Source organism: Ambystoma mexicanum, chromosome 1p, assembly GCF_040938575.1.
Source record: "Ambystoma mexicanum isolate Mex_15411 chromosome 1p, UKY_AmexF1_1, whole genome shotgun sequence".
Lineage (NCBI taxonomy): Eukaryota > Metazoa > Chordata > Amphibia > Caudata > Ambystomatidae > Ambystoma > Ambystoma mexicanum.
This window is the reverse complement of record NC_090921.1, coordinates 785,621,144-785,639,415: the sequence shown is the minus strand read 5'-3', so window position 1 is coordinate 785,639,415 and position 18,272 is coordinate 785,621,144. Positions and strand designations below refer to the sequence as shown.

Sequence of the window (18,272 nt, the reverse complement as noted above, 5' to 3'; positions counted from 1 at the left end):
GATTCACCTGAAGGCATGCAGCACACAGAGGATTCACCTGAATCTATGTCCCCAAATATGTAGTACCATGTTGAGCTGTGGGAATGCTTAGTATTGCCATTATTGTTTCAAATTAATAGGATTAACAAATTAAAAACATGGACATTTGATCTTTTACTTTCAATTAAATCTCTGATGTGAAAGAACGAGATTTGAAGCAGTCCTTAGACCAACATAGCGTAGTGGTCAAAGTGTGATATCAAAATCAAAGCTAGAAACTAAAAACGGTGTGTTTTAGCAGGTGATCTATATCACGGTACACGGTAGTGGTTGTGCAGTTATGGTTAAGTTGCCGTTTCCATAGGAAGAGCACTTTTTGGCTGTCTTATAACTTCGTCCCCCCCCCTGGACAAAACCTCACCAAACTTTGCAAAAGACGTATATGGGCCACTCTGAATCTTTTTGCAAAGTTTGGTGATATTTGGTCCAGGGGGGGGGAAAGTTATAGGGGGGTCCCAAAACGTCTTTTTTTTTCCATAGACTGAATGGGGGAAACCTTTCGCGCATGCCTACATCCCAAACCGCTGGACGGATTTTCACCAAATTTGTGGCAGGAGCTTGGTCCCGAAAGCGTGCTTTTGTAAATTTGGTGACAATCCGTCCAGTAGTTTTCTTTAAATTGACCAAAAAGTAGGTCTGAAAAAAATAGTGATATCTATGTCCGCTCCGCGGTCACACTTCCCTGTTCGTTTCGCGGACAAGAAATCGATTGGCTAATCCGTAGTGTCATGTCCGTGGACATGTGGCGCTTTCACTGATTGGTTGTGGAACAGCGTGAGGTGCGTCAGATTTCTTCGCTGCCTCCGCCATCTTTAGTTCATGTTTTGGTGTACACGGACATCGCCGGTAACACATACAAAACAAGACACCAATGCACTTGTTATACCTATGAAATACTGTTTCCGAAGGTGAGCTTTAATTAGATTGGGATGGAATGTGGCAGCGCAAACTCAAAAAGTGGTGTTTTTTTGCCACCAAATTCATACGGTAAAGTGGAAGTTGGTGCTCAATGTACAGCGACCAATGCCTGCGTCTGGTGTTACAATGTTTTCAGATTAATATTGAAGTCGGACTGGCGTCCTACGATTTGAAATCTGAGGCCACCACCTGGAGTGTTTGATGGAAACAGTGGTTCTGGAGGCGTATGGGAGTAGCGGTTCTCATGATTGGATTCTCATATGTTGTTGCAAAGTGAGAATGTATTTGCCTTCTGAGTGAAGGTCAGTTAATTTGCTTTTTTGGTTGCAAGCTCAGTAGGCCCACGCATCGAAGTCAATCCATAAGGGGCTATTGTTTTTTGACCTTGAGCGAAAGGGAAAGGGAAACTTCAAAAGCTATGCAAGGAATGAAAGCTTGGAAAAAAATACCATTTGATAAGGTTATGTTTTAAAAACGTTTGTAAGAAACATGAAATATCAGTTCACGAAGATTCTTTGATGCAAACACATTGCTGTCTGACTTTGCCAAAAACAATGGAGGCTGTCAAGATCATGTAAGTTTAATTTTGCCGACTCTACACCGCGTTTTAATTTTGTATTACCAAACACTAATTGTGACAATGTAACTGAAGTATTATCTTTATGCGCAGTTGTAATTTTCCTCCAATAACAGAGAGTGCACATTGTCTGAGTTTGCAGGCTATGACTAAAGTCACCCTTGTTGACCGTTATTTCTTCTTTCAAATGTTATGCTTGCCCACATATCTTTGTGTATCAGTTTGCATGTTCTTTTGGTCTTGTGTAACATCAAGACATGTCATTTTTTCTTGCTTGTCCATTCATGTTGGCTTCATAACTGATGTACCATCTCACTGTGTAGTTGCCCTTTTTTTTAACCCTTACGGCGACTGTTGTTCTCGGCATTTGTAGGCTGTCACTATATGTACCCATGGTCAATGCTAATATTTCCTTAAAATGTCATGTTTGTCCACTTCCATTTGTGTACTACTTTCCACAATCTTTGTGTCTCTTTGGGAATTTTTTCCTAAAGGTTGGGTATTGACACAGATTTTCTCTTACGTTTTCCACCTAGCTACATCTTGCCGTACTGTGCGTGCCATGGTTTCCAGATGCCGAGTGACATCTTCTTTCAACGCCAGATGCAACTGCTCATGACCGGCTGCCTGTCCATTTTAATGTTATGGGATGACCGGCCAGGCCCCCCCTGTACCTACGCCGAACTAGCCATTAGGAGTGACATAACATCATTTATGGTGGTGTAGGGCAACGGTCATGGCGCCGTCTTGGAAATATCTGTGCAAACAAAGCGGGTGCTTTAACAGAAACGCATACTTTGTGTGCGCGAAAATAACTGCGTGTCTCACCATGAACATTTTCAATGTCGCCCTTAGAACCATTGTTACAATTTAATTGAAAATGGGATTAGTCCGTTGGTCTCTGACAGTTGTTTGTTAAATAAAAGTACTTTACAAATTCTAAAATGTTTACGTTTTCTTTTAAAATCCAGTGTATCATTTCAAAATGTAAGGTACCACGTTATACGTCGCTGTATGTTTATTTACAGGTTCTGCGTCATGGCACGTACTTTTGATTTTTGGAGGCTGTCATGGAAAGCGAAGAGGGGCAATGTATGGAACAACCGCCTTCCCTTTCTATGGTGGCCATCTTGAAAAAGGATTTTGTTTTGTAATCACTGTATGTTTATGTACAGGTTCTGCGTCTCGGCACGTACTTTTGCTTTTTGCTTGCTTCCATGGAAACCGAAGAGGGGCCATGTATGGAACAACCGCCTTTCCTTGTGATGGTGGTCATCTTGAAAAAGGATTATAACCAGAAATCCTATTTTTCAGTAGCAGACGTTAATGCTTTGCACATCTATAGTATTACTGACAGATCTTATTGTGTCTATGTCCTTTACTGAGAAATATAAAGTACATGGAGTGTATGCAATTTTTTTTAAAAATATATATTTACACTGTGAAAGGTGGCTCTTAACGCAACATTTATTTGTTGACGGATAGCTTTCTTTTTTGGTAGGACAGCTAATAAGGCCATTTGCGAACAGAAATGAGGAAAGACGCATCAAACAGTGATGGGGGAGGTGGGTGGCCGGTACAAAAATATTGTGCGTTTGTTATTTCTAAGGTTGGGGCAGTGTTTGTCATGCTCCTTCATTACAGCAGTGCTGCTGTTTCTTGGGGAGGAGGGATGGCCTTAGCTGATGTCATTTTCAGATAATTAAAACTTTTGCTAAAAGTATGTAATGTGTACTACATTGTTAATGGCTGACTACCAATACGTGTTGGCGCTGTGCAAGGCAAATGTTGCAGGTGGTCGTTCCTACATCAATATAAAATCCGTTTCCACATTGTCCACGAGGCAAACATCTTACTGTTAAGTGTTTACGGATTCTGGGCCATGTTACTGTGCTGTACACCAGCATATTGTCAAGTGGTAGTCTCTGCAAGGTGTGTAAATAAGTCAGAAGTTACTTTACATTATGGTTACGTGCCACTACTATAAACCGATCATCTTTAGCAAAAAAACATTGCAAAAGGGACTGTATGGTTAAGTTGCTCTACTGAAAACCTGTGAAATTGAGTAAAAAAACGTTGTTAAAGGGACGTTATGGTTAAGTTGCCCTACTAAAAACCCGTAAAATTCACACAAACAAAGTTTGTTAGAGCGACGTTATGGTTAAGTTGCACTACTAAAAACCTGTGAAATTCACAAAAAAAAACTTTATAAACGTGACATTTTGGTTCAAAGTAAAACCCAAAAAAAACCTGAAATTCGCCAGTTATGGTAGGCTAAGCAACCATAACTGCCCACACCACTGTGCACTGCTAACATTAACACCCAGGACATCAAAGATGACATCACAAATGTCATTGATGACATCACTAATGACATCACATGTTTAGCCCCTTTGTTTTTGTTCACTGCCATATCTATGCTAGGTGGGTTTATTTACTGACAGTCAGAAACTTAACTTTCAAAAGGTATTACGTTTATAGATATTGCTATTCTCACATGTTCTTACACTACTTTCTTTAGAATTTAATTGCATCGTTTGATGTACATATATAGCGAAAGAAGCAGGCCTGAAACACAGCAATCATTTTTGTGCGTGAATCCAATCATGTAGATTATACACAGTTGCTAATGATACTGCCTCTTGTATTCTTACTTTACTCTCCACATATAAGCCTGATCTTTGTATGCATTGTAGTCTATTTATGTTTTGTGTGTATTACTAGAAATATGTAGTAAGTGATGCATTATTAGCAATTTAGTACATGTTTCACAGACCAGAAAAGTGTGATACAGAAACATTCACCTTTTTATTATACAACTTTGGAAAGTACAAACTTAGCACCTCTGTGGTGTATGCTGCAGCCAATAACTACATTTCTGTATGAGTAGGTTCCTGTACTAGAAAGAACACACATTTTCTTTAGAACACTACATTGCGTGATGAAGTATGTACTTTATTACACGTCTCGATAATCCGATATTTTTTTCCCTAAAATTACATTCACAACCCCTCGTCTGAAAAGTAAATGCACATGTGATGTTGTCAGTGATGTCATCAATTACATTTGTGATGTCATCTTTGATGTCCTGGGTGTAAGTGTTAGCAGTGCACAGTGGTGCGGGCAGTTATGGTTGCTTAGGGGTTTTTCGGTTTTACTTTGAACCATAATGTCACGCTTTTAAAGTTTTTTTGTGTGAATTTCACAGGTTTTTAGTAGTGCAACTTAACCATAACATCCCTCTAACAAAGTTTTTTTTAGTGAATTTTACGGGTTTTTAGTAGGGCAACTTAACCATAACGTCCCTTTAATATATATATATATATATATATATATATATATATATATATATATATATATATATATATATATATGCCATAAATAGCTTTATGTGACAGTTGTGTTACGTTCCAGCCCCTTTTTTTGCTGTAATTGGGATGTTCAGCCATCAATGAATAATTAATTACCTTTGCAGCAACTGGCATGAGAGGAATGTGAATTGTAATCTAATAAGAGAACAATAAAGTGGAAGGAGAAATCTAGAGATTACTTGGTTAAAAGCTAAGGAGAGCCTACTGAAGTGAAAGCTGCTGGAGATATGCCAACTCTTCTGTTAAGGTGGAGAAAGTAGGCCTAACCTGAGGGGAGGAAGGTGATATTAGCACAGGCTAAGTCTGGGAATGGACATAAATGAGGCTCGTCAACTTCTGAGGTCTGTATTCAAAGCAAAGAATTAAAGCAAGGGCACCTGCTCCGGTACGGTCCCGGGAAGGGACATTCCACACGTGTTACTGAATAGGCTGAAAAGCTTAAAAGACAGGAGTTACAATGGTGAGTCCTTTTTTGGAGGAGGGGGAATGAAATGTGTATTTGTTCTATAAAGGCAAAAATTACAGGAAGACCAGAAAGTGATTAGCACAATAACATGCTTCAAACAGATCTTTCGTCTACTATTAATCCCCCCCTCCGTGCTCCCCTCCCCAGCACATTCCCATCCTTCCTTTTACGGTGAGTCACTTTTAATATATCCTGCATGGTACACACCCTTGGCACATTTATATTGAAATGTGTGGTGTTGATGCCTACTGCTTGTTGGAGGAGTGACTTCCATTTCTCCCACTAAGGCCTCCTTTGTATGGATCGATTGCTGAGCTGGTTGGGCAGTACATTGAGTATATGCATTGGGGGAAGATGGACTGTTAGCCAGATTCCAATAGTTGTGCTGTTTGGCCTCCACTCATTGGCATGGTTTACTGTTAGTTTCTGGTGTTTTTGGAGAAGCTCTCACGACCATCATGTGTACCTTTATTGGACTATTTGAGCTTCAAAGCACTTTTTTTAATCCTCTGGCCATAATCCATTGCTCTCTTTGATTGAATTGTAGGTGATGTCTGAAGGGGGCCCTCAGCCCCAGTCCATCATTAATTTCTCCATCAGTAACAGGACAGTGGCTGTGGTAAACCGTCTCGGGCAGGTGACAGCGCTAGCCCTTGGTGTTGCCAGAGTCCATGGCACGATCCAGGCCGTCAACGAGGACACTGGCAGAGTGATTGTATTTTCTCAAGTAAGTCACCTCTGTGTGATCTTTGTGATATATTCTATTCGCAATGTCGAGCATTAGATGCTTTTTGGAATTCTAGTGTCATTCTTAGTAATTAATGTGCTAGAACTGCTCTGATGTTGTTATCGAATATTTATGTGCACTGAATTTTTAAGTACCTCCAATGCCGAATGGAGTGCGGCGTGCACAGCTTAAGGTGCACCATAAATAAATATTTGTCTTAGTTCTGGTAACTTCCCATCCTACACTCCGTCTCTTTCCTACTGTGTAACCTGGGCTCGTTCTGTCTCACTCCTCTTTTGCAGTCCCCATCACTCATTGTCATCTGTTTCACAATAGCCTTTCTTTTGTGTCACTTGCTCATCCTGCCATTCTCTCACGCCGCCATTTTGTTTTTGCCCAGTTTAATTCAACCTACCTTCCCTGTTCACCACATCTCCATTTCGTCGTACTCTATCCTTTGCTATGACCCTGTAATAATCCCTTGCCTCCTTTTTCTGATATCAGATTTCTCATCCTTTATTCAGCCCTGCCCTTTCCTACCCCAGAAGCTGCTATCCTCCATTCCCGGATTCACTCTGATGTTGCCCCCGCCAACCCCGCTTCTGTTCCTCTTACTATGGCTGTTCTTCCTCTACTCCCACGCCCGGTAAAACTCATTTTGCTGCACCTTCCACTGGGGCCACCCGTGTCTCTTATGACCACGCACTATTTCACCACACCTAGAACTCTTATGTTTCTCCTCCTTGCCCTTAAGCCCTCGCCTGGGGACTCTTCTGGTTGGCGATCCCTCACCCCGCCCCACGCGCCCAGTGGCCACTCTGCCTCCTACGATAATGAATTTCGTTTTTCACTCTGCAGGACTCAATAAAGGTGGAAGTGGTGCAGCTGGGAGGCGTGCGGATCCACGCCCCTGCCACACGACTGATCACGGGCACTAAGGTGGGCGCTGCATGTGTTTGTCGGTATAGAGAATGGCATAGGAGGAGAGGCCATTATTTCAATATATATGTAGAGTTGACATGACTTTCACACCAATCAGACGTCTGCTCCTGTGACTGCAAAAAAAGAAGAAAAAACGGCGTTATTGTTTAAAAAATGTAAAAAATTGCATGTGGGACACCAGGAAGATTAGCACTTATCTGCTGCTGAGTCCCCTGCACGCAATTTGTAAAGTTCACAAGAAGGAGTGGAACACTAAAGAGTAAAACCATGCACATTTCCGTATTCTTTAGTTTTTCCTCTCCGTCTTGTGAGGAAATAACTGCCCAGCCTCGTTTTAAATGGGGCAGAGTGGTAAAACAGGACATACAATCGAGGTTTGATACTTTCCCACCTGGATTTACCGCTCTGACCCATTTTGCAGTAGTGGCAAGATGGCAGAGCGGCACAAAGCATATACAACACCTCCTCTGTGCATTCCTCCTCTGACCTCTGTGCGTTCCTCCTCTGACCTCCTGGATGCAATACGCCTTTTTTTTGTCTTTGCTAACGACCAAGCGAATTCCATAGTTATAGAATGCTACCTGCAAAGTATTATTTGTAGGTAGCATTTATTTTGCAGGTAGCATTTATTTCACAGCACGACATAAAGGACAACTAAAGAGTAAACATGATACATCCCGTTTTACTCTTTAGTGTCGCACTCCATCTTGTGAACTTTTAACCCAGCACCATGTAAGGGCTAACGGTGGTGGTCCCCTACGTGCAAATTACATTTTTAGAAGAGCCGAGCAGCTTTCAAATGAAGCTTTGCAGGCAGCATTTCTTAAGGCAATCCTACGTAATCAGCCTGGCCTTTAGCAGGTGCTAATCCGAGGCATATTATTTAGGAATCTGTTAGGTTCATGTCTGCATTAAAATGTGCTGCAGGTGTGAAACAAAACGTACCGACAACATGGATGAGGAATGCACAGCTCTGTGCCCCTCCTCAGTATTGCCATTGCTGCAAAATATGGCGGAGCAGTAAATCAAGGCTGGTGTCCAACGTTAGCGCTTAGAGAAGCAGACCCGCAGATACTCTAAGTACGCCACTCTTTCGAGTTCCCCATTTACTGTCTGTGAATGGAAAATCTCCCTCACTAACGTGACAGGGGGTTTAGATTCTATAACAGACAGGAGGCGAGTATTATGCATCACAATCTTTACCCTGAAACAGCAAAGAAAATAACTTTTACAAACAAAAAAGTTTCAATAACAGAACTAAATAGAGCTCAATGTCAATGCAAGGGGGACTCCCCAATCCATCATGGAGGACAGGTCATGCCCTGTAGGGGAACAATGAGCAAGGACCATCCTCTAGATATGTCCTTTACTCTAAATCCAAATCCTCTTTCTGCAGCTGTCTTGCACCAGACGCCCAGTGTAACAATTCATCTGCGTAGCGCAGAGAAAAGGATCCAGCGAAACTGGAGGGATCTCAACCTCTCTGCAGCCTGAAGCTATGACAAAGCTCTTCTGGATAGGACTTCTCACCCGAAAGCTGAAACCATATGAAATAGAACAGGGTGGGTGGGTGTAATAAGAAACAGAAAAACAAAGGGAGAGTGGGTGGGATAATACTCGCCTCCTGTCTTTAATAGAATCTAAACCCCCTGTCACGTTAGTGAGGGGGATTTTCCATTCTATGGCATGACAGGAGGCTTCATATTATGCAAGTTCAAAGCCCTTGCATCCCAATCCCAACCTGAGCAATACACTTGTGATAAAATAAAATTATTCCAATTATTATTCCCATGACCAATCAGCTGCTTTGATAGTTCCCTCCCCACAGGAGAACGTCCTAAACACTATAGCATCTTCAACTGAAGAACCAAAGGAGCAATTCACTCCCTCTCTCTGAGAACCTACTTAATCCATATGGTCCAAGGGGCAAGACCCCGCAATAGTGTTCCCACAGGAATAAAAGCTGAGAGGTATTAGGGGTTAAGTCCAACTTAAGCATTTTAAAACACTTAACTCATACATTACAAAATGTCCTGGAAAACCCGGAGAATAGATGGAGGAACACTCGGTTACCCCTTCTGGCAATAAAAAAGTGATTTCCCCCGCCCTCCTGGGAGAAACAGTCAACTGTCCATGTCTAAAGGATTGACACAGGAGACACACCTCAACAGGAAAGAAAACCCACATGGATAACTTTGAAAAACAGTTGTAGCACAGACAATCCTTCCTTGGAAAGACAAAGATGCGGTAATCCAATACGATGTAATCGTTGCCTATAAGAAAACACCCAGTTAAGGTGGAACCCCAAAACCAATGGATCTGAAGGTCCTGCGTACCAAATACTGCCAAACCACTGTTTTCACCCTTAGCGACCATGTCTCGCTGAGATAATAGCAGTTAAATGCAATCATCGACATATAATGTTACCCTTTGTAAACAGCTCCACCACAAACTACCTATTTCTGCTAAAGGAGAAACAGAAGTGAAAATTTGAGACACAAACCTACTCACTGAACAGTTGCCCGCTAAAAGAAACAGACTTATTAAAGGCTATCCCAAAGTCCTTGATGACACAGATAGAGCAATGCGAAAAAACTTCGGAAGCCCCAGGAAGAGATGAAAATATATTCTAATGAATAACAGAGAGGAACCCCTGAAGGAACCATTCCTAAGAGAAAACTGTCGGGCCGAGATAGGCCACGGGTGGAGAGGGACGATACTAGAAAATATGCACTGTAAAATCCTATAGGGATGGGAACCACCCCCTCGAGAAGGCCAACACTAGCATTGTGATCTGCTTGTGCAGCCGAACTCGCAACCCTTGCCATCCTGGCAAAGGAGGACAAAATACACCAAAAGGAACTGAGCAATCCCAGAGGAACAGTCCGAAGACAGTGCACTGGCACCCACATTCTCACAAGGGAAAAAGAGATCACTCAATCGGAACTCCAACCGTACAAGATCGTGGCAAAGAGAGAGTTAATAATTTAGCTTTTATATAGCGCTACAAACCCTCAGGCATCTGAGCACTGCCTGTTATTATACACGGTGTGTGGTGCTCATTTATGGACCTCGGAAGGATGAAGGCTGAGTTTGGCCCTGCCGGGATTCTATCCTGCGTCAGCAGGCGCTAACAATTCCAAAAAAGCTGATCTAAATGCGACAACGATAGATTCTCGCGAAGATGTTTGGAACAATGACACGGAAGTAGCTGGCCATCTGCCCATCCAGGTTAGCTGAGGGAAAAAAACCTCCCTTCCCAGGGGAGAAGACAGATACCTCCTTACTTAAGTAGAGTCTATCACCCCGAAGGAAAAGATGCAGAGCTTTGATGTCGTGCTTATAACCAAGAACAAACTCCATGATCGCGGAAGGGACACCTCTAACTGAATCAAGAAAAAATATTAACCAGAACCCCTCGGAACTGAGGTGAGTTATCACCCTCTTCATTAACTTGGTAAAACACTGGGGGGCTGATGGAAAAAGCCAAACCGAAAGGGGGGGACATTGATAAGAGTGAACCCATCAGCGGAACTGAAGAGGAAACTCCTGATAAGGAGGAAAAAACAGGAACCCCCAGCACACAACCTCGAGGTCTAACATGACCATACCATCCGCCTGGAGACAGGAAACAATAAGCATAATAAACTTTACCATTTAAAGGTGCCACAAATAGATGTTAAAACTTGCAAGTTAATTATTGGAAGTACCCCATATGCCCACTCCCAAACAGCGGGCGCAGAGTTATCTCACTCCAAATTGAGAAACCGTGAGGGAGTCTGGTATCACCGCCCCTTCCAAAAAAGAGGTCACTGACCTCCATACTAACAAACTTTATTTGCCTTAGTGACCACTGGGGAAGGAGGCAAGGGAAAACAGACAGAGGAATTGCGCAAATTGGATCCTCGTTAACTTACAGCAACCCCCAGGGGTTTGAGGTGAACACCATTTAGGAAAAAACTTGGTGAACACCTGAGGCATTACAGGAGATATCCTGGGTCTAGCCGAACTCCTGTCAGCACAATCCCTCCAAAGGAACAAAAAACACTGTGCTTAAGCCCCTCGAGCAGAGGAGTAACTGTGCGCAACTCTTGATGCGCCTTTTCCCGGATAGGTAGACCTAGGAAATACACCCAAAGGCGCGGGCTCTATTCTCCTGAGGGGCAAAGATCTTGATAAAAAACACCTGTCCAATCACAATTTGGTATGAAGTCGCGCGGGAAAAGGCTTACGTCATCCTGAGGCCAAGAAGGCGTTTATCGATGCCGAGCAGGCAATCGTTTTTATAATCCGGCCCTTCATGATCTGCACATTTTCAAGTGCTAGTATTATAATCCGAACCTGGATGCACTGTATTGTTTTACCTCTGAGGAATGCGTTGCCCTTGAGCCATCCCTCCTCACCTGAGGGGTATTTACGCTGCTCCGTAAGAGCCGAGGCGTTGGCGTTGCCGAGCAGGCAAAAAGATTGCAATCAAGTAGCACAGTACTTGCGCCGAGCAGGCAAACAGATCTCAATCAAGTAGCACAGTACTTGCGCATCAAATAGGGAAAAAATAGAAGTTACTTCCCTCTTTAGCCAGCTGAGCAAACTGGTTTATAAATGACCTAAATTCACAGCTACCCTCTTCCTTCATAGGGTCCTTTCCTTTTTTCCTTAGGGTAAAGAAGGATACCAAGGACTCTCCGATCAATGTCGGGAGGGATAGCTCACAAAACACGAGGATGCACTGCCCCGAGGACCGTCCCTTCGATGAGGGAAGAAGGCTAAGCTCTTTAGCGCCTTTATGAAGGGAAAGAGGGTCCTCCAAATTATCTGTCTCAGAAACAAGGACCATGCAGTAGCAGAGAAATAATAAGTAAACAGGCTATGAGGAACAGACCAGGACTGTGGGTACTCCCCCTAATCTGCGTATGTGACCCCTTTCAGGGGAGGACAAAAAACCTAAGGGAACTAAACGGACTGAGTTGTCCTGCATACCTAATGGAAAAAGATAGGGACATGAAATATCAGGCTAGCACAGGATTACGTCTGAATGATGGCTGGATAGGAAGGCTCAAGCCCTCTATAGGTCAGTTAACGACCTCCTCCACCAACCGCTGTCTTTTCTTTGAAGGATAAATGAGAGAATAAATAAAAAACAAAGTAATTCTTTTAACAAATGGGAAGCGTTAATGCTTCACCCACAGCTTACCCATTGCTGTAACCAAGGAATATGCTGAGCAAGCGCACCACAAGCTGCTTAGCCTAGCAGGGTATGGAAACCAGCAGCACGCCAGGGAACCACCCTTGCATCCAAACTCAGGTGAAACCTGAAGCCGAGCAGGCAGCGGCACTCATAATATCTGTGCCGAAATTCTGACGCAGTATACCTGTATTGCCAAAATAGTGAGATACCCCTTGTATTTTTGTATTTTATTTCTGAATGTAAAGGAGATGGCACATGGCTCTCCCCTCATCTGCGCATCAGAAAAACAAAGCTGTTGCCAGGACGCGCGTGGGGATAGAATTGAGTGGCCCATATGTGGAAAACCCGCACTTTTCCCAAAGGTTTCCTTGAAAGGGGAAAAACTCTTTTGTATGGCATTTAGCATAATTTCAATAAATCAGCATTTACATAGCGCTATGAACCCGCAGGCACCACTGCTCGCATTTGAGGACATCGCAGGGGTCCGCCAATCCAGTGTGCAATGGATGCGCCTCATGCTGGGAGAACCACCTTAGTGATTATGGAGTCTATCCTGCTAGGTAACTACTCCCCCTGCTTGCAATGTGCGGTACGCGGCCAGTGAGATACAGGCAGGTTTTGAATCCAGTGGAGAAGGGAATCTGCCCCCTTGTGTGCATGCATGACAGAAAGTCAGTGCCACCCATGTTCGACTAACGCAGTCTTGAAATCACTCATTTAGACAGCAGCCAGCAACACAATATAAGGAAATGTGCTGAACTTTCCACTCGGCCACAGGAAAAACCGCTCCAGTCCCCCCCCCCCCACGTCAGGATTAAAGCAAAGCTTTAGGGGGAGGGGCCGGTCGGCGGTTAGCCGACAATGCTTAATACGAAACTCCCCGCCGCGCGCCGGGCCTGAAGCAAAAGCTTCCGAAAGGCATGCGTGCGACGGCGAGAGGAAGGAATAAAAAAACCTGTGTGCATGAGGTCTGAAGCCAAGGCTTCAAAGACCTGCGCAGCACGGCTTCAATAATATTAAAATAAAAACATAGCACCCAGCCCTGCTAAGTGCAACAAACCAACGCGTGCCGGGCCTGAAACTAGAGCTTCAAACAGGCCTGCGCACGTTGGATAAACAGAAAAGAAAATGCTTCACTAAAAGCGGAATGTTCGCTTCACAAAAGGAAAAACGCCATAAACAAGGTGCCGGTCGTACGTGACCCATTAAGACCAATAAAACTCAGTAAAATTTAACACAAGGAATCAGTAAAATTTAACACAAGGAAACACATTTTTCCAAGGAGAAAGCAGTAAGCCTTATTGTAAACTAAACACTGTCCTCACACCATATAATATAAAAATATATACAGTATTCATATGCCAACTTCTGACTAACATGTAAGGCACAACTAAAAGGAGTGACTTAACTGTGGTGTCAGCAGCAAAGAAATAGGATTTGGATTTAGAGTAAAGGACATATATAGAGGATGGTCCTTGCTCATTGGTCCCCTGCAGGGCATGACCTGTCCTCCATGATGGATTGGGAAGTCCCCATTGCATTGACATTGAACTCTATTTAGTTCTGTTATTGAAACTTTTTTGTTTGTAAAAGTTTTTTTCTTTGCTGCTGTGGTTTCAGAGTAAAGATTGTAATGCATAATATGAAGCCCCCTGTCATGCCATAGAATTGATACCACTTTTGAGGTTTGCATAGAAGTCTAGTTCTGCCCTTCCCTTATGATGCCTGCCTGCATGCTGTCCATGCTACCTTGCTGGTGCCATTCCGCGCTTCCGATGATAATGATGTTGCTTTTGCAGATGCCCGTTTATGTCATGGGATTGACCAGCACCCAGACCCCGTTCTCCTTCAGCAATTCGGTACCCTGCCTGCAGTTCTACTGGTCTATGAGTAAGCGGGATGTCATGGACCTGCTGCCCAGGCATGCAGAGGTAAGCCATCTTCCTTAGAACTGGTGGGCTCTCTGCACACCCCCAGAGGCGTCCATCAAAAGACTGCCATAGGCCATCATGTCGGCCATCGCGCCGCTTGACTTGCTAGATACCACCTCCCTCTCTCCTCCCCGCCACCCGGTACGACTGTAGGTACCCCTTCTCTGTGCCCCTTTGTATCGTACCACCCGCTGTATATTTGTTCTGTTGTTACCTCTGAAAAGCGCTCTGTTGTGCATCTGTATTGTTGTATACCTCTGTAAAGCGCTCCGTTACTTTTCAAAACTGTGTCTGTGCTCAATAAATTCCATAATTTTAATAATAACTGCCTGTAGGACCCCAGGGTATATGTGAAGTGAAACATCCTGTGTCATATTACACACATGGGTACCTCATATGTTATGCAATCTTGCATTTGTACTGAGCCTCCTCCCATAATTCATGGTGTTGAATCGCTGTGCGAGTCCGAGAGACTAGCAGAGGAGTAGGAAGAAGCATGCAGCAGTAGTGAAGAGTAGCCAATAGTTGTATGTAGTTGGAATACGACAAGGAAGCAATACAATGGGTCGCATTATGACTCTGGCGGTAGCCGCGCCGTTAAAACCGGCACGGCTGCCGCTGGAGTCATTTTGTTTCCAGCGCCCAGGAATGGGCAGTTACCGGGGCATTACAGCCCCGGTGGACCCCATATTTGCCCATACCCTGCGCCGGAAAAAAATGCTCCCCATTCCCATTGAGCCCATAAAGAATGGGCAGGTCGGATGCACCGGCACCATTCGTAAATGGTGCCGGTGCATCCGACATGGTCTGCTCGCGGGTGCCGGTCCGCCCGCCAGGTCAGACCTGGCAGGCGAAAAGGCACCCTCAAGCAGATCTTGTAGTTTGCCGGTCCGGTAACAACAGTACCGGCAAGCTAACCGGTACCTTTGTTACCGGAGCAGCAACCTCATAATGAGGCCCAATGATTTTATGAAACAAATATATTTCCTTTTTATTCCAGAACATGAAATGCAGTTCATAAGTTTAGTTGTTCTCATGTTCTCTTTCTGCAGGGGGGTCTCTCACACTGCTCATGCTAAAATAGATCGGTCAAAACTGTTTCTCTCATCACGTCTGCAGTTGTATGTCCTCAGTTTTTTCTGGACCTTTTACAAGATGTAAATTGTTTTTGTTTTATCCTGAATTAGGCAATCCATTGTTGCTTCATTAAGTATGTCTTCTGTTCAAACTCTATACCATGGTTACGCGTATAGGGCATTTTTCTGCAGCATCATAAAAACAATGGAAAGACCCGCCCATGCAACACCCCTTCGTTCACGCCAACCGGATTCTCTTCTGCAGTCCTCTTTCTCTATTCAGTGGAACTGGCTGTTGTCCATGCTATGTCTATAAATCCCCTCTCTCTGCTAGTTTCTAATGTGCCCTCCTGTTGCTAGGTCTTGTTTCATGCTTCTGACATTTGGTTTTACAATGCCGATCCCCTCTTGCACACCTCTCTGAGGTGTGTCCATAACTTCCATGGCCATATGCAAATCTCCAATCATATGGAATGGTGGTTAATTGCGGGTTATACTCACCTGACAATGCAGATGGAGCCTTTCTTGGTGCAAGCTGGAAAGGTGGTTCATTCAATAAGGCGCCAACACGGAGGACACTTTCCAACTCCTCTTTATTCAGGCTCCAAATTGTTACTCTCTTTCTAACCTGCCTCCATTCTCCCAATGTCACTTCCCTTTCTTCCCCTTCCCTTAGGTTCTTCCCTCCCTTAACGATGTGGACTAAACATATAACTGCTGTCCCTCTCTACGACATTACAACATTCACCAGCCCACCTTTTTCTTTTTTAACAAACTACTGCGTTATTCCATTTCCTCAATCAGTCTCGTTGGTTTGTAACATACACGGGACAGGCGTGATCTCTCTTCTTGATACATAAGCATCTCGCTCATGCTCTGACCTGCATCTGACATTTCACAGTCACCTTGGTATGAGACACCGGACTCATATCCATTTTAATGCCCAACTGCCCTTACAGGGCAATAAATTGATGTTCCCACAACAGGCTTGAAGTGGGATGAATTTCTTGTAATTTCTCTCGCTTCATTTCTGGCCGTCAAATGGAGTAATGTCCTTGCACCTTCGCGGCTGCCTCCCCACTAACTGGTCCCCTGTCCGAAATCTTGACTCTGTCGCTCTCCTTCTCCGGTCAGCATACACCTTCCTCTTATCCTTCGCATGAGCATCACATTCATGCATTCCTAGATTGTCAGGATATTGATTTCCTACTATCTGCTGTGCGTACCAGAAGAAGGACTCAGATTACACTGTGTCATGATTCAAGAGTATTTATTTAAATAAAAGAAAAATGCGTATCTGGTCCTACCGCAAGTCCCAACAGAAAATAGTCTTCAGTCCGAATCCTAACAACCTACTGGCCCTACCACTTAAGAAAACGTAATACAAAGAAGGAGGGTATATCAATGGCATCGGTTGTTGGCTTCTGCCTGGCCCAGCAATTTGATGACTTGTTTTCAGGGTTGTATGTGATTATAATGCTGGGATAACATCAAAATGCAAATTTAAGGGAATTTAAATAACTTTTTTAAAAAAAACAAGTTAACTTTTTCATCGAGCCGTATATCTACATGCAGTCTGTATTTATAGTTTGAGAGTGTGTCATGTTCCCTGGAAGATTACATGAACATTAGATCACTTCCTCTTTACTGTACCATATATGCAATTGGTAACTTACTATTTACAGTCTAATATTCCAATACATTCTTTTGTACATTCTTCTGTAAGTTTACACTGAGTTTGGTTTGGGCCTTGACTTAGGTATTCAGAGTGTTGGTGGGCTTCCTAACCAAGATGGAGGGAAGGAACAGAATTTGTGATTGGAGGATGGAAGGACAAAGGGCAAAACAGAACATTCTAAACTGCCTTTCATTTAAGTTTTCATGTGAGCAGGTCATGTTTTGTTTAGTTCCTGAGTTTTAGGCGTTAGGTTTCCCAGAGAAGCAATTTATTTCATCAGGAAGGAGTCAAGAAGAAAAGGAAGACATTTTTATAGCAGAAGAGAAGAAGATACAGTTTTAAACCTTCATAGAAAGCTAAGTTGCATTTTCTAGCAGTTAAAATATGAAAGTACCTCTTTCTTGAACAATTAATCCTAAAATCTTCGCGAGACTAGTGCAGAACCAGTTGTTTAGTTAAGTAATTAAAGGGAATAGCAGGGTTATCTTTGCCATGCGCGCAGATGTGTTGTGCTGAGAGGATCGCATTACAGTCTGCGCAGTAATGTGATCATCTATTACCTTCATTCAGACGGTTGACTGGGTACGACGCATTGTGAGATCGGAAGAGTTCAGAAGTGTTGTCGAGGTCGGCAGACTGACAGGCCGATTCATGGAATAATTAGCGCGGCGCAAGTGGGCAAAAACGTGCGAATCGCAGTGGAATAGCGAAAATCGCAGTGCAAGTGCAAAAATCGCACGAAAAGCAGCGCACATCGATTCATGGAAGGCCGTGCGCGAGAAAACCAGCGGATGTGCGATAAAAAAGTGCGCGGCGCACGTTGGCGCACAGGCCATCTAACAGCGTGCGCCAGGTCACAGCGAAAATCGCACAGGCCACAGCGAAAATCGCACATAGCGCGGCGCACGCAACAAAAGTAGGCGGAACACGGGCATAACACTCGGAATGGGGAACAACTTGCCAAAACGTGGGCGTCACGGGGGAAGTACAGGGCACAAGTGCGCGGAACGCCCACACGCTCGCCTACAACACGTATTCATGGAATAGAGTAGGGCAAAAAAGCGCACGGTCAAACCAGCGCACAGGCACAAACACGACCGCCACAAGAAAGCAGGCGGTAGCGTCTCTGCGGCTGGAAGAAATGTGCGCCAAAAGGTGCGCCAACAAATAGCACCTATATACTGCCATGATGAATGTCCCATACTGTGGCCCTCCAGGACAAATGACGTGCAAAGGGGTACCCACAAACACGGACACCCGCTGACAAAAAATACGTGTGCGTGTATACCGGGGTGCGCGGAAAGTCTCACACGCGATTTGTCCGGGTACGTGTATATCAGGGGTGCGCGTGAATTTCCA

At 43.9% G+C, this 18,272-nt stretch overlaps 1 protein-coding gene across 2 annotated transcripts in view; it reads left to right on the top strand.

The window, feature by feature from the left end:
• Positions 1-18,272, top strand: part of NUP210L (nucleoporin 210 like) — a 1,198,481-nt gene that overhangs the window by 666,245 nt on the left and 513,964 nt on the right. For both annotated transcript variants that reach the window (XM_069651587.1, XM_069651595.1), the window contains exons 25-27: positions 5,919-6,098; positions 6,957-7,037; positions 14,028-14,159. In XM_069651587.1, coding sequence (XP_069507688.1) covers positions 5,919-6,098; positions 6,957-7,037; positions 14,028-14,159 — 393 coding nt within the window. The remainder of the gene's footprint in view (positions 1-5,918; positions 6,099-6,956; positions 7,038-14,027; positions 14,160-18,272) is intronic.